Raw genomic sequence first — 24,236 nt, 5'->3', positions numbered from 1 at the left:
GTTAATAATTCTGCACACCTGAATATACAGAGTTTTTCACTTCCAGTCTTCATGAACAATTATATATCACTTATAAATAGTTAAATACAAAATGAATAGTAGTTATTAAGATTGACGTGGTTTGGAATTGGTCAAATGTGCTTGGAAAAAAAAAATATGACCACAATATCAATGTGCCTATAATTATGCACACAGTGTATATGGAGAACATTCCTAAAATGTTTTCCTCATGAAACTATAACTTTACGACTGAAGAAAGAAAGACATGAACATCTTGGATGACTGGGGGGTGAGTACTTTATCCATACATTTTTGTTCTGGAAGTTCTAATCCTTTAATGCGTGTATTTTATTTCACTGTAGAAACTCCAGACAAAAACAACAAAACATGACTGTGAAAATGTGTATTTTAAACCATTAAATAACTGCAAAACCCTCTGCAGTTATCATTCTTTTCAGAAAGTGCTTCTGGACTCAAACTGAGACTGAAAACTTGATGAATCTCCTAAAGTGATCTCCATCAGCATGCGGCGTTCTCTGTTCTCCGTCTAATAATCTGGCACCTGTAAGCGTTCAGAGATCTTCATTTTCAGGTCAATACTAGAGTTCATCACATAAAAGGAAATGGTTCTGAAATGAAGGTACGAGCGTGATTTAGTGGCTCGTGTGTTCGGAGGAGGTTTGGGATTGAAGCCAAAGAGGCCAGAAGATCCGGCTGACAGTATGAGGCGAGCAACCAGAAGATAAATGAAGCAAACTGGCCTCCTTTACTGAAGAACAGCAAACAAAACTCATGAAAGTGGATCACGATGTCCACCACAATCCAGGTCTGAGGGAGAAACTTTCTCAGAGATGCAGTTCTGTTATTGGGACGCGACCTGCTCAAGAACGTCTGCAGATGAACTTCAAGAGATTCTTACCAGCAGTCGCTCTCTGAAATAGCTGATCTCACCCTAATAGAATAATAATATTAGGTTTAAATAGCATTTCAGTAAGCTGGCTTTCTCAAGCCAACTTAATTATATTAAATTACTTAAACTTAAAAAAAAAACTTCTAAAATATATATATGACCCTGGACCACAAAACCAGTCTTAAGTCGCTGGGGTATATTTGTAGCAAAAGCCAAAAATACATTGTATGGGTCAAAATTATTGATTTATCTTTTATGTCAAAAATCATTAGGATATTAAGTAAAGTTCATGTTCCATGAAGATTTTTTGTAAAATTTCTACTGTAAACCTATCAAAATGTAATTTTTGATTAGTAATATGCATTGCTATGAACTTAATTTGGACAACTTTAAAGGTGATTTTCTCAGTATTTTGATTTTTTTTGCACCCTTAGATTTCAGATTTTCAAATAGATGTATCTCGACCAAATATTGTCCTATCCTAACAAACCATACATCAATAGAAAGCTTATTTATTGAGCTTTCATATGATGTATATATCCCAGTTTTGTAAAATTTAACCTTATGACTGGTTTTGTGGTCCAGGGTCACATATAAATAAATAAAAAATAAATAAATAAATAAATAACTAAATAATAAAAAAAAAAAAAAAAATAAAAAAAAATATATATATATATATATATATATATACACACAAATAAAAAATGCTTATTTAATATAAATATTTACATTTAAAAAATAAATTAATAAAAACAAAAACAAAACAAAACACTACATATTAATTCATAAAAATATAACATTAAAATATTTTTTATAAAAACAAAAAATAAAACCAACAATTAATTCATAAAAATATAACCTTTTAAAATAAACCAAAAAGAACAATTTGTTTATAAAAAAATGTATAATACAAAAATAAAAAAAATCAAGAAAGCCAAAAAACATCTAATTAAAACACTTATAATTAATTAATATAAATATAAAATGTAAAAATAAATTTTATAAAAACAAACCAAAACAAAACACAAATTACTAATTCATAAAAATATAAAGAAATAAATTTCTATAAAAACAAAAAAATAAAACTAACAATTAGGTCATAAAAATATAACACTAAATTCAAAACCAAACTAAAAGACTAACAACTAATTGACAAAAATATAAACTTTTACTTGTCATGAGACCATTAATGCACGTCAGAGAATGAATAGCATGTGAATGTGTTGATAAATGATTCAAATATTAATGTAAACTCTATATTTGAGGTCAAAGGTGTTCAGAAAGGTTTGTAAATGTACATGTGTTTATGGTCCGACAGTCATGGATGATGAGTCCAGCTGAAGTGTATTAGTTTATCAGGTGTGAAAGTGGATCATTAGTTCTCTTTCTCCCTGAGGAACGAAGCCTCTCATAAGAATAGAAAACACACAATGAAGACAAAGCGGCGATACATCATCCGCGTCTCGGCTAATTACAATCACATCCGACAGTCACTGCTCTGAGATCAGAACTAAACCCAATGAGATCTCCATCCACAGCTCACAATGTTCTGTTTGCTATAAGTATTGTACTGCAGTTTTGTCGTCTGTCGCTTTAAATGCTCAAGCTCTTTAAGGGGAGAAACTACACCTGTCAAATTTGAGATTTTGGGCTTTTTGGTGTTTCATAAAGTGTTTTTTTTTTTCAGACTAGTGGAAAGAAATCATCCAAAAGACACTTAAGTGTTTCTTTTATAGCACTTTATCTATTTTTGTCAATAGATTTCAATTACAATCAGGCCTGCGCAATTAATCGTTTTTAAACAGAAATCGCGATTTGAAAGGGTGCGATTTTCAAATCGCAAGAGCTGCGATTATTTCGATTGATTATTAAATGTGGTAACAAGCATATAAGTCGTTTTTGACAGGTCGCTTCATGTGCATATTACGTCTTCATGCTTAAAGTACGTTTGATGCAGAGTTTAACCAATAGGGGGCATTTTAACACTGCATGTAGAAACATTCACAGTCCCGCTCCCACAGATACATCAGACACTGATGATAACTACTGTATACTACAGTAAATAACTAGCCTACTACTGTAGTTATTTTCTTAATTTGTCATGACAACTGACAACTTTATTTAAAAATGGCAACAATGTTTAAGAGGTTTTAAATAAACAGTAGCACAATGTAGCATACTTTGTGATTATGCTTGGCCTTTCTTTGGTGCTGTTAAAACCACCATATCAAACCTGTAGCTCTTTCATGAAATAGTAGTAAATCGCATTTTAAATCGCAAATCGCAATTAGATTTTTTCTCCAAATCGTGCAGCCCTAATTACAATCCATATTTTATAAAGCCAATGAGTTTTTTCTCCTACACTGAGCCATAAATCTCCACTTCAGTAGCTCTTACACACACCACACTTTACATTTGTATTCCTGTCTATATTCTGAAGGTTTTTACAGAGGGATTTGTTCATATATCATTTGCTTGATTTTATACAACATTTTATTCCGCCAAAAAGTGTAAAAAAATACTGTTTTCTGCCTGTTTTTTTTTTTATTATGACATGACAAAATGAGATACCCAAAATCCCCTTTGTAAAAAGTTTTGACTCTAACATGTCAAAAGAATTAAACAAGAATTTTGAAAAAAAAAAAAAAAAACTAAATAAATAAAAAAAAACATTAAAATATATTTTTATAAAAACAAAAACTAAACTAACAATTCATTCATAAAAATAAAACCTTTTAAAATAAACAAAAAAACTAACAATTTGTTCATAATAAAAATAAAATAAAATATAAATAAAGAAATAAAAACAAGAATTTTGAAACTGACTTCATCCAGCGTTTAGATTTTTGTCCTAGAAATTAGTGCATCTTTCATTTGCATATTTAAACCTAACATTTTAGAAAACTTGTAATACAAATTTTTTTTGAAATTATCAACGTAATCAATCAACTGAGTAAGTAAGATCATAACTATTGGTTAATTTTTAACCCTATTCACCTGCAGCGTCTCGCCTTAAAGTTAGTAATTGGCTGTCAATGTTTATATCATTCATCAAAAGAAATAAATAATTCTATAGTTGTGCTGTGGACTCACTATTCTCTAAGAATGGTTGCTGAAACTTTATGGTTACAGTAATGATTCATGGTTTGAACAGGCCTTAACAAAGAGCTCAGGTTGAGTGATTCAGAAGATTCATGAGCACTGGATCAATTAATCATATTCTCAATAAAAAGCTCAAAACCTGAGAAAGATGATGAGAGCAGGCTGTGAGACTCATTTACACAATTAAAAGCAAACAGCAGGTCTATAAATACTTCTGACAGAAACACACTCAAAATATAAATGGCAGCAGATAGAGTGTGTTTCAGTGAACACTTTGAATTGAGTGAAAGGAGCCTGATTCTCCATGATTCTCCTCACCTTGGCTTCTGACGTGGGCTCCAGGTAACACAGGCGGTTTCCCAAACCCTCAGCGCTCAGACAGAACTTGCGGTTCTCCTTCTGAATGCAGGCCACACACTGCAGAACCACCTCGTCGTCCTGATGGAAACAAACACGGTCAGACAAACCAGTTACTCAATGAACACTCAAACACCTGCTCCAATCAATCTCCAGTCACTGTTAGTATTTCTTCAGGAGGTTGAAACGTATCAAATTTCCATATCGATTAATTTTTTAGCTTGTTATTCAGTGTATTGTCAAATATTGTGTAATCAAATGACAAAAATAGGTTGAAGACAAACAAACAATTGTTTACATTTAAACGCAGTACAAAAATACACACAAATGTATTAAAACAAATGCACAAAACAAAAATGCACAAAGTAAGCAAATATTCTAAACAGAGTGGAAATATAAAGAACTATAATGATTGTGATATTATTAATTAAAAATATTAAGCATTACGCAAAAAAGAAATGAGAAATACAGTGTAGTAAAAATAATTTTACTTTACTTTAAAATTACTAATATTTACACTACCAATCAAAAGCTTTTAAACAGTAAGACTTTTAATGCTTTAAAAAAAAACATTAATTAATCTAATTCTCACCACGCCTGCATTTATTTGATCCGAAGTAGAGCAAAACAGTAAAATCTTGAAATATTTTTACTATTTAAAATAATTGTTTTCTATTTGAATATATTTAAAAATATAATTTATTTCTGTGATGCAAAACTGAATTTTCAGCATCATTACTGCAGGCTTCAGTGTCACATGATCCTTCAGAAATCATTCTAATATACTGATTTGATGTAAAAAAAATAAAACATTATTATTATTATTATTATTATTGTTGTTGTTGAAAACAGCAGAGTAGATTTTTTTCTTCATCTTTATCATTACTTTTGATCAATTTAGAGCATCCTTGCTAAATAAAATGATTAATTGCTATAACTTCTAACCGAAAAAAAAGAAAAAAAATTATACTGACTCCAAGCCAATGGTAGTGTATTATGATACAAAAGCTTTTATTTCAGAAAAATGCTGATTTTTGGATCTTTCTATTCATCAATTTTTTTTTTTGAAAAATTGTACTTAACTGTTTTAAATATCGATAATAATATTTAAAAAAAAATCTTGAGCAGCAAATCAGTATATTAGAATGAATCCTGAAGGATCATGTGACACTGAAGACAGCAGTAATGACGAAAATTCAGCTTTGATCACAGAAATAAATTACAGTTTAAAATATATTCATATAGAAAGCAGTTATTTTAAACAGCAAAAATATTTCACAATATTACAGATTTTTCTGTATTTAAAAAAAAAATGCAGGCTTGGTGAGCAGAAGAGAATTATAAAAAAAAACAAAAGAACATTTCAAATCTTACCGTTCAAAAACTTTTGACTAATAGTGTGTGTTTTAATTTTTTTATTTTAAAACAGTAAACACTCAAGCCTTTGTTATGCGCTACCAGCAAACAAAAACAATTAAATAGTAGCATTTATTTAATGAAACCACACCAAGTCATACTGAACTATCGTCTTGCACGATTTTAATATATCGTGCAATGTTTCAGCCAATATCTAGATCAGTTTCTCAGAAGGCTGCTTTGTTGTCAGGGTTATTTTCTAAGTGGCAGCTAGTGTTAGAGAGTGAATTAAACTGACTGAAACATGATCAAACATTCTCCATTTTGACAATCAAACTGAATTACTCCATATGGAAGCACAGCTCGAGTGTGTGTGTTTCTCTGGTGAATGTGCTGATGTTGAGGATATCCAGATGCTTCATTTAATCAGGGGAATTCTGCAGCATCACACCGTCTGCTTTATTAAATATAAACCGCTGACTGACAACTGCATTGTGCTGCACTGATGCATCACTGAGGGTCAGAGGTCAACGGATCACACACACCTTCCTCTGCCAATGAGATCATGAACATTAGGATGACAGCGGCTGGGGTTCATTAATGAAAGAGGCGTTACGCAGATCTGCATGTTTACAGTCAAGTCTCATTTCATCTTATTTTTATACAGTATATAAAATCAGTTTGATTAAAAAAAATAAGACAATGTTATCAATTTAAAGCTGTACTTCCTATAAAAACAAACAGAAAAAAATGAGAAAATATTTGTTTAAACCAAATTAAATTTAATTAACTAAAATGAAAAAAATGAAAAAATAAAATAAGTTATTATTTTAAAGTAGAGTTAAAATTCTACAATAGAATATCATTTAAAAAGTCAAAATAATTAAGCAAAAAAATAAATAAATACATACGTACACTGGTAGATTACTAGTGTTTAGGCAGCATTTCTCATTTTTGTGCACAATTTTTCTCAAACATCTATTATTTTAAGTTAACGTTAATATAGAAATACAATGTAATTCCTATTAAATGAATAGGAAAAACTGAAATAAATAATTATTTAAAATGAATTAAGGGTAAAAAGAACAAAGAATAAAAAAAAAACTGAAAATAAAATGTTATTTCAAAGTAGAATTAAAATTCTATAATATTATATCAATTAAAAAGTTTAAATAATTAAGCAAACAAAAAAACAAATAAATAAATAAAAAATCACTGGTAAATTAATACTCTTTAGGCAGCATTTCTCATTTTTGTTCAAGATTTTTCTCAAATTTCTATATTTTAAGTTAAAGAATTAAATACATCAACAATTAACTTAAGGACTATGCATTTATACATACAATTTAAAGGCACCATGATGTATTAAAGTATTAAAATCTGTAAAAAAAATTGGTTGAAATTAAATTAATAAAATAAAATAATGAAATTGTTGCCCTACGGAATCCATTTTATTTTTTTTATTTTTTTCTGTTTCAATTTTTCTAGACTCCTTTTTAATGTTTAAATAAAAAATATATATGCAAATAAAAAAGCAATTTCTCAATTTTCTGGAAATGTAAATAAAGATTAAAAACAATAAAATATAAATATTTAGGGCCCTATGAAATCCATTAATTTGTTTATTTTTTCCAAATTCAGTTTTTTTTTTTCCCTCCCAATTCCATTTTTCTGTTTAAATTTTTCTGGATTCCGCAGAATTTTTCTAGACTGTTTTAATGTTTAAATGAAAAAAATATATATATATCAAAAAGAAAACATTTCTAATTATTTGAAATCATGGAACATACACGATTTAACGGCATTTTTAAGGCCTTGTGAAATACTTTTATTTTCACCAAATTCTGTGTTTTCCATTCATTTTCTGGATTCCATTTTAATGGTTTCATTAAATTATGATAATCAAAAGCAAATCTAACAAATTTGTTTTCCCCCCAGAAATACTGTGTTGTGTATTTACATTTTTCTGGTAAATAAATTTTCTGTCAAACATTCCTTAAAAAAAATTTCTATTCAAATAATAATTGTATTAGTATTAGTACCAGCATTACATTAAGTAATATATTTCTGTCGCAGTTTCTTCTAGTTTAACTAAACTTTTATTCTAATGAGAAGACCTTGAAGTTTTTGTTTGTATATAATATAATGAAGAAAAAAATGTGCTGGCAGCGACTATAGATGAACTTACTTCATATAGAAGAAATAAAAAACATTTATAAACATGAGACCTAAAATTATACCAACAGCAATCAACTACTTTCCTTGCAATTCCATCCATAATGCATGTTTTACTATTGCAGGAAAAATTACATGACCTTGCCATCTGACCAGAAGCAGGAATAAATCCAGATCATAATAAATGGTCATAAATATAATGATTGATGTGCATTTCTGTGTCTCCCAAAGAGAAGGCTGGTCTTCTGAGGGTTTGTGGTGATGGATGAAGCTGTAGATGTTGTGCGGTCCAGCTGAAGTGAAGCGTGACTCAGTGTTCAGACGGACCGGACGCGAACATTTCCTGTGACTCGGATCAGCTAATAACGCTCAACACGGCTCACAATCACCACAACACACTCATCGCTAGTCTAACATCCGTTTAACATCCCAGCCTGCCTCAAACAGCTCTGGAGACAGAGCCAAACCGCCTGAGATCAGCACAGAGATGCTTACATCCGATCTGCTCTACAAATTATTCCTCTACTATTATTCTGACACTGCAAAAAATGCTTTGCTTACTTAGATTGTTTGTCTTGTTTCCAGCCAAAATTTCTAAAAATTCTTACATCAAGGAGGATTTTATAGACGAGTAAAAGTTATCGTCTTTTCAGAAAAAAAAAAGTCAAAATTAAGTGAGTTTTTAGATTAGAACAAGCAAAATAATCTGCCAATGGGGTAAACTAAATAATCTTATTTCAAACAGTAAACAAGGTTACTTTGCTTACCCCATTGGCAGATTATGTTGCTTGTTCTAATCTAAAAACTCACTTAATTTTGACTTGTTTTTTCTGTAAACAAGACAAGTTTTACTCGTCTAGAAAATCCTTTTTGATTTAATAATTTTTAGAAATTCTGGTCAGAAACAAGACAAAAAATGCAGTAAAAGCACGTAAAAAAAAGGAAGTAAAGCATTTTTTGCAGTGTAAATACAAACACTGTATAAAATCAACTTAGAAAAAAGACTATAGTAGATATTACAATGAAAAAATAGTACAATATAATTTAATATTACGTACACATAAAAGTCTAAGATAATTCGAAGTATAATTTAAATATGCATTTATTATAGATATATATATATATATATCAATTTCACAAAAAAACAAAATAAGTTTGTTTGCATACTATATGTGTGTGTACTGTGTATATTTATTAGTTATATATAATTACGCACATATATGTATACATTTTTTTAAATATTTGTATGTATTGTACGTAAACACTTATATATACTAAATATTTTACATATAAAACATATTTTCCTTAACATATACATGTGTGTGTGTGTGTGTGTGTGTGTGTGTGTGTGTGTGTGTGTGTGTGTGTGTGTGTGTGTGTGTGTGTGTATTTATATATGCACATTAAATATACAAAGTACACACACAAAAATTATGCAAACAATAACTTTGTTGCTTTTGATATGAAAGTATCAGCTTTGAAATTCTGTCAATTTCAAATCAAAGTAGAATATATATATTTTTTTTTTTTTTTTGAAATTGAACAGTACTTTGACAGTTTTTAAAGTGCTTTTTAAATAAATTTTGATTTGAAATTGACAAAGCTGATATTTTTTCACATCAAAAGCAACAAAGTAACAAACTTATTACTGGATGGCAGCAAGATTATTATCGTTAATTTAATTTCAACTATAATGTTTTTAATAGTTTCAGTTTAAATTGAGATACATAAATAAATAAAAACTAAAATATGTATTATCTGTGCAATTAAAGTAAGATTGTTTACTGGAAGTTAATTCAAATGCTAAATATTAAAAAAAAATGTATGTATTTGTACTGCATTGTAAATCTTCTATGAACTAAACTATGGCATGTTTTTATTTAATTTTACTCTATTAAATGCAGAAATCGCATTACATTTATGTTTACCTGACAAATTAGCATCAAGTTTATTCATTTATGCTAAAACGGTGTTATTCAAATGCATGGAGATTTTAAAAGCAATTCAAATCCATACAATCTTAAATTCATACTTAAACATTAGTTGGAGTGTTGCTTAAACATCAGAGAATGAGTCAGAATGACGTCTGATGTGCGCAGATGAAATGAGACTGAAGTCACTGTCAGCTTTAATACTCTAAATAGCTCACATTAGGAAACAAACAGGAGTTTAAGAGTGAGACTATAATGAACATAATGGTTCATTTACAGACCAAATAAACCTCAAACTGCTGCCATGCGCTGCATATTTAATATCATCCATCCGGTGATGATCCAGAGTTCAGATGATTCACTTGTGCTCATTTTATTCTCAATTATAAGTCACTTTAGGCAAAATCGTCTGCTATATGAATGAATAAAGAAATGCAAATGAAATACAGCCAGAGGATGAAAACATGCTTCAATAGACAGTAAAACAAATGAGAGCTAGATCACTGCATCAGCATCAGCAGCAAATGTCTGTCAGGAGAATTCTAATAGAAAGAGGAATCATTTATATTTATGGACTTGGCAGATGATTTTATACTGTTTGAGTTACAGCATCTCCTTCATGTTTATACAGTAATAAGGATGCTTTTATTTTAGTTTATTGCCACATCAGCTGATTCACAGCAAATGTACAACATTAAACAAACATTACAATAAATACAAACACTATAAAAATCAACTTAGAAAAAAAACGAAATCAGATATAATTACGATAAAATTGTGTGATATAATTGAATATAACTTAATTATAAAAGCCTAATTTTAAATAACTTATATAATTTAGATATGCAATTAGTAAATAATTTATAGTTTAATTTGCACATTGCAGCTTACTAGCAACTTTTTTATTTTATAATTAAATTATAATTACCACAGACATGCATTAATTTTGCAATCATTTTTCCTTGTATTATTGTACTGTGTATTTTACAATATTGTATTTTTATTTTATTTTTATTTGTGAAATTGAACAGCACTTTGGTACACTTTGTGGTTATGAGATAAAATTACTAACTGGAAATAAATAAATACAAAAATAAATAATAAATAAAAAGTGAAATAAAGTGAAATAAAAAAAAATTCAACCTAAAAAAAAAGACAAAAGCATGTTACAAAATTATTATTTTTTTGGAAATTTAAAAGAAAACGGCAATAAGTATTGAAATAGTTATTATCACAATAAATTTTTTCATATCAGTCGATATTGACAATTATCACGATAAATGTCATATTTTTATTTATTTTAAGTTTGAAGGCAGATTTTTTTTCTCCAATGTGGAAGCTGTAAAAACTAGACTGTTAATTGTGGTTTTAAAATACCCTTAATGGTCACTTCACGCTTTTGAATTCTTTACACTTTTCCAGTCATTTTTTCTTAACAAAATTCATTAAAAATAATATTTAAAAAAAATCTTTGATGATTGATGATGATGATTTTATTTATCTAGATTTATGTTCATTATTAAAACCAGTAATATTGGTAGAAAACAAGAAAAATTGGCCTAGTTTAAATTGAGATGAATAATTTAGATGAAGTTAAAATTACTGGAAATAAATAAAAACTAAAACTGATAATAAATTCAACCTAAAAAAAAAAAATTAAAAATTAAAAAAAGATCAAAGCATGTTACAAAATTACACTTTTGGAAAGTTATAAAAAACAGCAATATTAAAAGTATAAAAATAATACAAAAATAAAAAATTACCAAAGCATGTTACAAAATTACACTTTTGGAAATGTAAACAAAAACAGCAATAATAAAAGTATTGAAAATACTAAAAAAAAATGACCAAAGAATGTTACAAAATTACTCTTCTGAAAATGTAAACAAGAACAGCAATAATAAAATAATAGAAATAATACATAAATAAAATAAAATTGCCAAAGCATGTTACAAAATTACACTTTTGGAAATATAAACAAAAACAGTAATAACAAAAGTATTGAAAATAAAAATAAAAAAAATGACCAAAGCATGTTACAAAATTACACTTCTGAAAATGTAAGCAAAAACAGCAATAATAAAATATTAGAAATAATACATAAATAAAAATGAAATTGCCAAAGCATGTTACAAAATTACTCTTCTGAAAATGTAAACAAAAACAACAATAATAAAATATTAGAAATAATACATAAATAAAAATAAAATTGCCAAAGCATGTTACAAAATTACACGTTTGGAAATATAAACAAAAACAGTAATAACACAAGTATTGAAAATAAAAATAAAAAATTACCAAAGCATGTTACAAAATTACTCTTTTGGAAATGTAAACAAAAGCAGCAATAATAATAGTATTAAAAATAATAAAAAAATTACACTGGATGGTAGATGCGTAGACTAAATATCGATATCAGCTAATCAAACCACAGATTGTTTAATTGATATTGTCAATCCAGCTCTAATAAATGTGCGCACACATACACAAACACACACAGGTCGCGATGGAGAAGGTTTACAGAGAGCAGCAGGTCTCTCTCGCTCTCTCTCTCTCTCTCTGAATCACTGCGTCTGCATTTCTCCCTGACTGTAAACGCACATGCTGACGGAGGCCAGGACGCCGCTGCGCTTTCCTTTCATTAAACACACTGCTGACCGCACAAACGTCTCTCAGACGACACACACACACACTCTGATTGAACCTGAGACGAGTCCCAGGAGCTCCAGAAACGCTGCACTGACAGCGGAGCACCAGATCTCTACAAAGCAGCGCACAAGCATCGCTTAGAGGCCAGAGCGGACCTGAAGATCCCTTTCAAAGGCGTTTGTCAGGCGCAGGTAGAGCAGCAGGTTTGTGTCGCCGCGTGCCAACGATTCCTGCGCCAACAGTCTGTTCCTGTTGTGAGACGCGCTCAATTCAGACTAAACACAGACAAATGACCGGCTGAAGAGACCAACACACGGACACAATCCAGTCATAACAACATGCAATTTGGCAAATCTGGATGATTTAATCAAATGTAAGGCTGATTTAAGCAGCACGGGTATATTTGCAGCAATAGCCAACAATACATTGTATGGGTCAAAATTATAGATTTTTCTTTTATGCCAAAAATCATTAGGATATTAGGTAAAGATTAGGTACTATGAAGATATTTTTTGAATTTCCTAACGTAAATATATTAAAACTTTTTGATTTGTAATATGCATTGCTAAGAAAGCATGTTACAAAATTACACTTTTGGACATTTAAACAAAACCGGCAATAATAAAAGTATTAAAAAATAATACAAAAATTAAAAATGACCAAAGCATGATTTTTGTATTTTGTAAATTTCCTACCATAAATATTTTAAAACTTAATTTTTGGTTTGTAATATGCATTGCTAAGAACTTAATTTGGACAACTTTAAAGGCGATTTTCTCAATATTTAGATATTTTTTTGCACACATTTCAGGTTTTTTAAAATAGTTGCACCTTGGTTTGCATCTAAAAATTCAGTTTTACTTTAATTATTTTTTGATTATTAACATTTAATTAAACCATTAAAACACAATCCAAAAAAAATTAAAACAGAAAACATTTTTTTATTGTAAAAGCATGTCTAATTAGTTGAAATCATTAGATTTCCATTTAACAACACTGTATTAAACATTTAACAAAAATGTAATTTTAGGGTCCTATCAAATCAGACTTTAAATAATTGTATAATTTTATTAAAAAAAATAAAATAATTTATTTAAATTATTTTACAATAATTTTTTTAGATCAATACAATTTCATATATATATATATATATATATATATATACACACATACACACACACATCTATACATCTATATATCTGTGTGTGTGTGTGTGTGTGTATATATATATTTTTTTTTTTTTCCGTTTCATTTTTATTTTAATGGTTAAATTACGTCATCAAAAATTATATCTAATCTTCGACTCTAATCTAAATCATATCTTGTTGTTAAATTGTATAAATTTCATAATTTCAATAAATTTGATACAATTTTTGACTACCAAAAATTAATTTAAACATTAAAGAAAAAATAAAACAGAAAAAAAAATTCTGGAATATATAAATCAATAATTTTTTTTGTAAAATCTTCATACATATATATATATATATATATATATATATATATATATAAATAATTTATATATATATATCTTCCAGATTTTTTTTTTCCTGTTTCAATTTTTCTTTAATGCTTAAATTACATTTTGGTAATCAAAAAATGTTATCTAATTTATTGAAATTATAAAATGTACACAATTTAACCACAATTGAATAAAAGTTGATAAAAATTGCATTTGGAGAGCTATAGATGTCCAACATGACAACAAATAAAGGCATCTGCTAAATAAGTAAGTGTACATTTGTTTGGGTTAGGAGCTTGCATTAACGTTTCACATCTGATAAAACACTCACTGGACGGTTTTTAATTCAGTTCTGACTGAGAGACGCTCCAGATTTGATAAAGTTTAAATGAAATATGAATACAGCGGCCCAACAGGGACGAGATGCGGCATCAGCCGTGAGGCCCTTGCTCTCCAGCTTTATTCCACACAGATCACACACTAAACACAGCAGAGAACATCAGCAGACTCCAGCCAATCCACTCCGTACGGCTCTGGTTATCCGCGTCTCTCTGTCTGCGGGAGATTCTGACTCACAGCGGCTCTACAAGAGCCACGTTTCTGTGGAAACTGAGACTTTAAATGTCAGCAGTGGAAGAGATCAGCTGCTGCTGCATTATGGGATTATTTCAGATCCTCAGGCGCTCAAAAACAGCAAGGTAATGACTAAAAATCAGCAAAAAAAATACACTACGTGACACTATCTTTCAGAAAGATGTTGAGCCATAATATCAGACAAGAAGATACTTAATAAATAAAGTGTTAAAGTTTTACTCAGTTGACATGCTTTTTGAATATTATTATTTAAAATATTATAATTAATTCAATAAAAATATATATAATTTTAATAATTTAACCATTAAAATGAATTCCAGAAAAATTAAAGCGAAAACAAAAAAACTAATTGGACTTTTAATTGCTTCATGGTTTCAATTAATTATGCATGCTTTTTAATTGCTTAAATTTTATTTAACCATTAAAACAATCCAGAAAAATTAAAGCAGAAAACAGAATTTATGGTCCAATTTTTTTTTTTTTATTAAATGTAATTTTTGTTAATCTGTAATAAATTGTTGTTAAAAGTTATTATTTAAAATTTTCATTTGATGACATTTTAGCTTGGTAATTAAATTAGTAAATTAATAAATTTGCTCCAAATATTAATAAACTAAAAAGAAAATTAAAAAAGGAGATAAAAACAAACTATTTAGGGCTCTATTATTACAAAATAATAAACAAAATATTAAACAACAGTTAAAGAAGTAAATTTAAGAATTCAGTTGATTAGAAATTCATTTTTTGATTATTAAAATTTACTTAAACCATTAAAACAATCTAAACAGGATTTTATTTGGCCCTAAAAATTTAATGTTTGATAAACTTTTAATGAAATGATGTTAAATTGTATACATTTCATACTTTCAAATTGATTACCAAAATGTAATTTAACCATTAAAGAAAAAATAAAAGATTTTTTTTATTAAATGCTATTTTTTTCATCTTTAATAAATTGTTGCTTAATTGTATTTCAATTTTTCAATTTATTAAACCATTTTAGTACTAAAATTTGATATAGCCGTTGCATTGGAATCCAGAAAAAAAAAAGATTTAAGAGATTTTTTCTTCAAATAGGGTCCTAAAAATTTCATTTTTGTTAAACGTTTATTGAATTTTTGTTAAATTGTAGATGTGTCATGGTTTACATTATTTAGACATGCTTCTTAACTACTAAAATTTAATTGAACTATTAATCAAGAAAAATTTAAATAAAAAAACTGATAGAAATTATTACAAAAATTATAAAACCTTTAATAATTTGTTGCTTTTTTTTAGTTTTCATGGTTTTAATTAATTAGACAGGTGTTCTAAATACCACAATTCAATTTAACAATTAAAACAGAAAAAAAATAAAACAGTGTCTCATAAATTCAAAGAGACCAGTTTAAATGCATCAAAATATTTAATGACAGTGAAGTAATAACAGGACGGTGGATGGTGTAAATCACATTCACTCAGGTTCAGGCTGCTACTTTACAGTGTTTTACTCCTTACTGTGATTTATGATCTTACATGCAGATATTTCATTGGTAAGTGTCAGCGGCACAGCAAACATCATCAGTTTTAACAGGAGCGAGAGTAAGAGCCCTCAGTGGGAGACACATCTCACAGGAAGTGTGTGGCATGTCAAGCTGATAAGGTCAGTGACCTATGACCTATGAAAATGCGGACGGAATCACGGAATCCAGTCATAAAAATAACTATAATCCTGAATATCACAGAATTTGTCAACTTTGAATGAATTAATCAAAAGTAGGTTATTACACTTAAATCAAATCACAATATTGACTAAAGTATGTGTGAATATTAAGCTGCAAAATGACTATTTAAATATGAATCCGGCATTTCTGTGTCTCTACATAAATGAATGGTGCAGATGTGATATATTACTATTGTTCAGTAGAATGTACATACTACTACTAAAATTATTAAAACTTATTTTTTAAGGAATAATCACAACATTTCCATTTTTTAATTTAAAATAAAATAAAGTTTGTTTAATTTAAAAGATGTTTTTAAGCTTTCATTTGATAACCAGAAAAATTTAAATACACAAGACAGATTATGAAAAAATGAATAAACAGACATTTTTTTTTTAAATAGGGTCCTAAAAAATTTTTTTTTAATTATTCAAATTTAATTTTAAAATTGTATAAAAAAAATGGTAACACTTTACAATAAGGTTCATTAGTTAAACATTAGTTAATGTATTAACTAACATGAACTAACCATGACCAATACATTAGTTACTGTATTTACTAATCTTCATTAACGTTAGTTAACGGAAATACAGTTGTTCATTGTTTGTTCATGTTAGTTCACGCTGCATTAACTAATGTTAACAAGATTTTAATAATGTATTAGTAAATGTTGAAATTAACATTAACAAAGATTAATAAATGCTGTATAAGTGCAGTTCATTATTAGTTCATGTTAACTAATGTGGTTAACTAATGTTAACTAATGAACCTTATTGTAAAGTGTTACCAAAATTTTTTAATAAGTAGTTGTTAAATTGTAGATGTTTCATGATTTAAATTATTTAGACATGTTTTTTGTTACTTGAACTATTAATCCTGAAAAATCAAAATGAAAAAACTTAAATTATTATAAAAATGATCAAACTTTTTTAAAACAATTTGCTAAATGTTTTTAGGTTTCATGATTTTAATTAATTAATACACAACACTGAATTTCTGAGGGGTAAAAATGTTCAAAAGCTATTTTAAGAATAATTTGTAATAAATTAAGTTGTTTTTATGCATTCAAATAATTAGACATGCTAAAACAAAGAATTTGGTAACAATGAAATAAAAACTAAAACCCTTAACATGTCATTGTTATAGTTTTAATAAATTGATGTGAAATTGTATAAGTTTCATGATTTTTAATTAAATAAACATGTTTTTTGATTACTAATTAAAATGAGCAAAACAATAGAATCCAGAAAAATTAAAACAGAAATAACGGGATTTGGAAAAAAATAAAATAAAACAGATCTCATAAAGCCCTAGCTTAATATTACTAACATTATTATTAGATTATTTTTCTTAAAAAATATATATTTTTTATTTTGAAATATTACTAAAGTTTTACTTATTATTTTGTTTTTATTTAGTAATTTATTTATTTTTTTTATTTGGTAATAGTAGCAATTTGAAAAATAATAAATTTAGCCATTTGTTTATATAATCAGAAATTTATGTGCAGCCCTACAAAGAGGCACAGCAACTATTTTTTATTATAAAAAGAAATCATTTTTTCCACAAATCTCTTAAACTGTTATAAATTTGTTAACGGTATCGTCTCTATCGCAGCTCTTCCCATAATCTCCAGCTCAACAGCATAAGAAATTTATATATAAATAATTAAATATATCAATTATATTTATATATAAATGTTACGTTCGTGTGAAATTTGATTCAACAAAATGACTCTATTAATACAATTATTTTATTGAATCTTTCCAAAAAAAGGACACTATTTTTACTCTGCATTCAGTCTGACAAGAGCGTCACTGCATAGACCAAAACTACAAATATCATGATATAATAATATCATTTTCTGCTTGCATCACCCACCACTAGTTTTGAGTCACACGCTATAAATCTCTGCAGTGTGTGTGTGTGTGTGTGTGTGTGTGTGTTTGACTAAAAAGCCTTTGATACAGTTGTGTCAGCATTGAGCGGAGCTACTTTACAATAGCGGAGCACATTTCTTCATTTAGCTGATCAATAGCTCATTACAGCAGACGTTCACACACCATCTACAGCTCCAGCTCCAGCTCCAGCGTGTGTGTGTGTGTGTGTGTGTGTGTGTGTGTGTGTGTGTGTGTGTGTGTGTGTGTGTGTGTGTGTGTGTGTGTGTGTGTGTGTGTGTGTGTGTGTGTTCATCCATCACTTGACGTTGCCAGATTACATTAGAAAGAGACGTCACCATTAGGACCTACTGAAACATGCGTGTGATTTAACATAATATAATGCAATATAATAAACGTTTTAAAGGTAAACCTATCAAAAACCTAGATCTTTTATGCACAAACTTATAAAAGACTATTATCGTAATAAAATACAACAGTCAAACAGGCAGATTTTACTATGTTTAAGCGCCTTTTTAAGACATTATTTTAAGAGTAAAAATTCTATTTACACTACCGATCATAAGTTTGGGATCAGTAAGACTTATGTTTTTTTTTTAAAGTCTCTTATGCTAATCAAGACTGCATTTATTTGATCAAAAATACAATAATACTGCAAAATGTTTTTACAATATAAAATAATGGTTTTTATTTTAATATACTTTAAAATATAATTTATTCCTGTGATGCAAAGCTGAATTACTACAGTCTTAAGTGTCCTTCAGAAACCATTTTAATATGTTGATTTATTATTAGAATTATCTGTGTTGGAAACAGTTGTGCTGCCAAATTGTTTTTTTTTTGTAAACCTGTGATTCTTTTTTAAGAATTCTTTGATGGACAACAAATTAAAGAGAACAGCATTTTTTTTTTTAAATATTAATCTTTTTAACAATGTACATCTATGCTATCACTTTTCATTAATTCAACACATCCTTGCTGAATAAAAGTATCAATTTTTTTTTGAAAAAAAGAAAGAAGGAAAATTTACTGACCCCAAACTTTTGAACAGTAGTGTATATTGTTAGAAAAGACTTTTGTTTTAAATAAATGCTTTTTACAGTTTTGTCTTGCTTTTCAAATAAAAAAAAATAAATTACAAAGCAACAATTTAAAAATATTTACTTAAAACTGAACATTTTTACATTCTAGTAGACATTATAGCCTACCAACAAACCACATTTTAACTTAAAATGAATAAGTTAGTAAAACAATATTCTTTGGCCATTTTTAAGAGCCCCGTCTTGAATCAGGCATGTGTTTTTAATCTACAAATAAATGCAGCCTTGCTGAGCAAAGGAGAATGTTAGAATAAATGTATTAATAGAGCTGTTGGAATGATTGTTATCATTGTTTTTGTCTTACTTTATTTTACAGAACAACAGTACAATGACAATACTAACATTTACGAATGTAGACTTTTATTTAGTGGTAAACCCGCAAGAAGAGCTCAGTCCTGGTTTTTGCTGGCAGCAGCAGATTTGTGAATGATTGTCATCTTTGGTCTTTGAACCCTGGCTAAGGAGCTGCTGTCAGAATAAACACAATTGGTGTCTGGTGTATTAGACAACAGAACGTTCTGGAGTTGATTGACTAATGGATGATTTCAGTCATCATACAGTAACCTTTCTCTTCTCATGAAGACATGCGATGCGCTTCTAAACAGTCTCTCGCTGTCGCTGCTTGATTTCTGTGTCTTTCTCGGACAGTTTTAAATGCTTCCACACTGAACACATGTTTGCTGCATTAGTGCACGCCTCTATTTGATCACGTCACCTCATTGTTTGCTATCATTTATTCAGCCTGTCCGCTTATTATAATTTCGGTTGCCAAACATTTGGTGCATGCATCCCCTAAAAATAACTGAGATTGCATTATGACTGAGATTAAATATTATGGTAAATGCCATGAACACTGTAGTACTGCAAGTCTTTTGCTAGTGTCTGCAGCAAATGAAGCTCAGATCTGATCCTGAGTGGTTTCACTTTAATTCAGGATGAAAAGGTTCCCAGTCACAGATCCGTCACACTGAATAAAACTCCGTCCTAAAGTGGCCTTATCACACACACGCTATTGCAGATGAACAACGAATGATGCCTCTGATCACACACACACACACACACACACACACACACTCTCTCTCTCTCTCTCTCTCTTATCTGTCTGTCCATGAAGCAGGAACGCGTCTGATAAACAGAAGCAGGTCTGAATGTCACTCGTCAGACACTGTGTCTTTATTCTTCTGGTATCAGCTGCGATTCACATCACAAACAACACAACAGGTGTGTGTGTGTGTGTGTGTGTGTGTGTGTGTGTGTGTGTGTGTGTGTGTGTGTGTGTGTGTGTGTGTGTGTGTGTGTGTGTGTGTGTGTGATAAACTACAGGTGCCACAGGTGTACACACACACACACACACACACACAGAGAGACAGACAGTAAATCACGGTAAACAGGCTGTCTGGTCAGTAAAGGTGATGTAAAATCAGAGACACCAGAACACTTACATGCTCTGAGGGTGAATCTCGTTAGCAACATGTCCTGTTTATATTTTTAACTTAAAATTAAAAGAACAACAAAAGCATAAAGAAAAATAAGCATATTTATAGGCAGGGTTTCTGCAGGATTTTTAAGCTTACATTTAAGACCCACACAAATAAAATTAATACCATATGAGCAGAGTAGGGCAATAGTAACATATTAAACTGCAGAATGACTGTAAAACAGCATCATTTACAGTTCAGATATAAGTTTTCACAAAAACAAAAATGATAAACTTTACATTTCAGCCTTTAAACCATTTTTAGTCAAAAGTATGAATTATTATATTAATTGTACCAATTATTATGAATAAATTATATTTAGTCATATAAATTAGGGGTGTGCGATATTGACATGGAATGCTTTAACCTACAGTAACAAATACATAAATAATATGTTGATATTTTAAACATAAACATTGAAAACTGATATTTGAAATTATTTTTAAAATACTTTAAATGTGAAATTTAAATGTTCATTGAGGCTGCATTTACTTGATCAAAATACAGGAAAAAAATATATTGTGAAATATTATTACAGTTTAAAATAATTGTGTTCAATATAAATAAGTGTTCAATATAAATATAATTTATTCCTGTGATGCAAAGCTGGATTTTTATCAGCCATTATTTCAGTTTTCAGTGTCACATTATTCTTCAAAAATCATTCTAATATGCTAAATAATTACTGTTATTATCAATGTTGGGAAATGTTATGCTGCTTATTGTTTTTTTGGAACCTGTGATTCTTTTTTTAGGATTCTTGATGAATAAAAGGTTAAAAAGAACAGCTTTTTTTTTTTTCAAAATATAAATATTTTCTAACAATACAAATCTTTGCTATCACTTTTTATCAATTTAACAGGTCCTCAGTGAATCCAAGTATTAAATTCTTTCCAAAAAAAGATAGAATACAAATTGACTAACCCTATATTTTTATATGGTAGTTTGTTACACAAGATTTTTATTTACCTTATATTTATTAAAGTAGATAAAGATATATATTTTTTTAAATCACAGGTTCCAACTAAATATTAAGCAGCACAACCATTTCCAACACTGATAATAAATCAGTATATTAGAATGATTTCTGAAGGCTCATGTGACACTGAAGATGGCAGTAATGATGCAGAAAATTTTGCGTTGTATCACAGGAATAAATTACATTTTAAAATATATTCACATAGAAAACGGTTATTTTAAATTGAAATAATATTTCACAATATTACATTTTTTTCTGTAGTTTTGATCAAATAAATCTTGATGAGCATAAGAAACATCTTTAAAACCATTCAAAATCTTACTGATCCCAAACTTTTGAGTGACAGTGTACATTTTCTGCCCCCATATTTTGAATTATCATTCTAAATGCATTTCAATAGACTGAATCATGCAGTGAAAGAACACACTCTAAATGCATACACACACTAGTCTAACCTAACTCATCGTGATACACATGATAAGGTTAAATCGCACATCGTTAAAACAACAATTACGCTATTAGCGCAGACCCCTAGCGTCCACAACAAGAAACACAAGCAGTTTATGTTTATCAGATATTCAGACTGAACAACCAAAAACAACCACATACAAACACAATCACCAGATGAAATCAATTCACACTCTGTTTGTATGGAGAGACAGACACAGAACAGCCAGTTATTTCTGCAGTAAGACAGCGCTGCTCTCTCTCTCACACACACACACACACACAAACACACACACACACACACACACACACACACACACACACACACACACACACACACACACACACACTTCACTGCTGCAGCCTGATGCTGCACTGCACACACACACACACACACACACACACACACACACACACACACACACACACACACACACACACACACACACACACACACACACACACACACACACACACTTCACTGCTGCAGCCTGATGCTGCACTGCACACACACACAGAGAAAAAAACATACACGTGCACACACACACACACACTCAATGTGCAACACACACGCACACTCACTCTCAAACACACACTTCACTGCTGCAGCCTGATGCTGCACTGCACACACACAGAGAAAAAAAAACATACACAAACGTGCACACACACACACACACACACACACACACACACACACACACACACACACTCACAGTCTCATGCACGCACACAAAGCATGCACACTCATACACAGACACATTTACGCACAGTTGCACACATGCACACGCACTTAGTATAACGGATGCGCACACACAAGCATGCATACACACACACACACACACACACACACGCAACTCTGTTTAGCTATCTTTGTAAGGACATACAATGAGTGCGTTTACATGCACATTCTTAAATCGACTATGCTTAATAAGCTGAAAAGGCACGTGGTCATGTAAACGCAGTAAACCGTTTTCTTTTAATGGAGTAAGGTCATAATCGGCGTAAACATAAACTGGTCGGCACAGGTACTTTTCTGCCTCTTGACCTGAATTTTGGGCGGCATGTAAACGCAATATTCTGTAAATTTCTGTCGGTCAGTAAGTGTGCATGTGCAATAAGTGACAGGAACGCAGATTTAGTGCAGATTTAAGTGCATCTAGACAGAGCAAATTAAAGAAAGGCAGACTCTCATGACTCAGAAAATTATAAAAAGTGTTCTCATCTCGTGCAGCAAAAGTAGAAGTGGTTCAGTCAAAATGCTGCAATGGAATACCCAGAGTCAGATATGCAAATTATTATATTTTGACATCACTAAAAGGAAAAAACCTTATTTATCAATAAAGTCGTGTAAACGCAGCTTACTTGCGTTGTCAGGTTACTGATATGCATGTAAAGCGTGAAACCTGGTTATTTTAATAAGCTGATATTTGTAAGTTATCAGCTTACTAGTGTGCATGTAAATGTGTTAAATATGACACAATATAATTTCTAACTCTTACCCTAAACCTACCCATCAGAACTAAGTGGCTCACCCAAACCCTTACCCTAAACCTAACCTTTACCCAATTATAACCTGATCCCTAAAATCAAGTCTTGACCCTCAAACATGCCTTTAAAGGGTTAGTTTACCCAACAATTAAAAATAGCCCAACATTTACTCCTACATCCTAGGTGTAAAAAATATCCTGGCATTTTCAATCTTTAGAAGAACCGTAATGGGCGGGTGTCTCTCTTCATCAGTCCAAAATAGAGCTGTGCAATATTGAAAAATACGATACGATAATGCTTAAAGTCCCACATGCTCAGATGAAACTGAGTCAGTTCTGTGAACTTCTATAACTATCTTGTGTCATTCATGGTTATTTATACTGTACAGTATGTATGTATCAAAAGCTCCTGTAAAACCACAACAAATTCCTTGTGTTTGCGCACTCTTTCTGATTCTGATTCTAATCTAACTAGCATTCATTTTTTACTTTTTGTGAGACAAATGAACGATAGTGTTTTACTCTAGCGTTACATAAAAATGTCATTTTAACATTATTGTAATCATTTAACATCAGCTTAGGAACTGAATAATAAAAAGGAAAAATAA

The 24,236-nt window shown here is 29.7% G+C and overlaps 1 protein-coding gene across 1 annotated transcript in view; it reads right to left on the bottom strand.

Moving 5' to 3' along the window:
- The window catches only part of LOC141296225 (ryanodine receptor 3), a 214,001-nt gene extending 201,387 nt beyond the window's left edge, over positions 1–12,614 (bottom strand). Inside the window, 2 exon segments of the mRNA XM_073827498.1 lie at positions 4,331–4,450; positions 12,525–12,614. Coding sequence (XP_073683599.1) covers positions 4,331–4,450; positions 12,525–12,614 — 210 coding nt within the window.
- Between the last annotated feature and the right edge of the window lie 11,622 nt (positions 12,615–24,236).

The sequence above is a fragment of the Garra rufa genome, chromosome 21 (assembly GCF_049309525.1).
Source record: "Garra rufa chromosome 21, GarRuf1.0, whole genome shotgun sequence".
NCBI classification, from domain to species: domain Eukaryota; kingdom Metazoa; phylum Chordata; class Actinopteri; order Cypriniformes; family Cyprinidae; genus Garra; species Garra rufa.
Note: the sequence above shows the minus strand (reverse complement) of the source record. Positions and strands in the feature narration are given on the sequence as shown.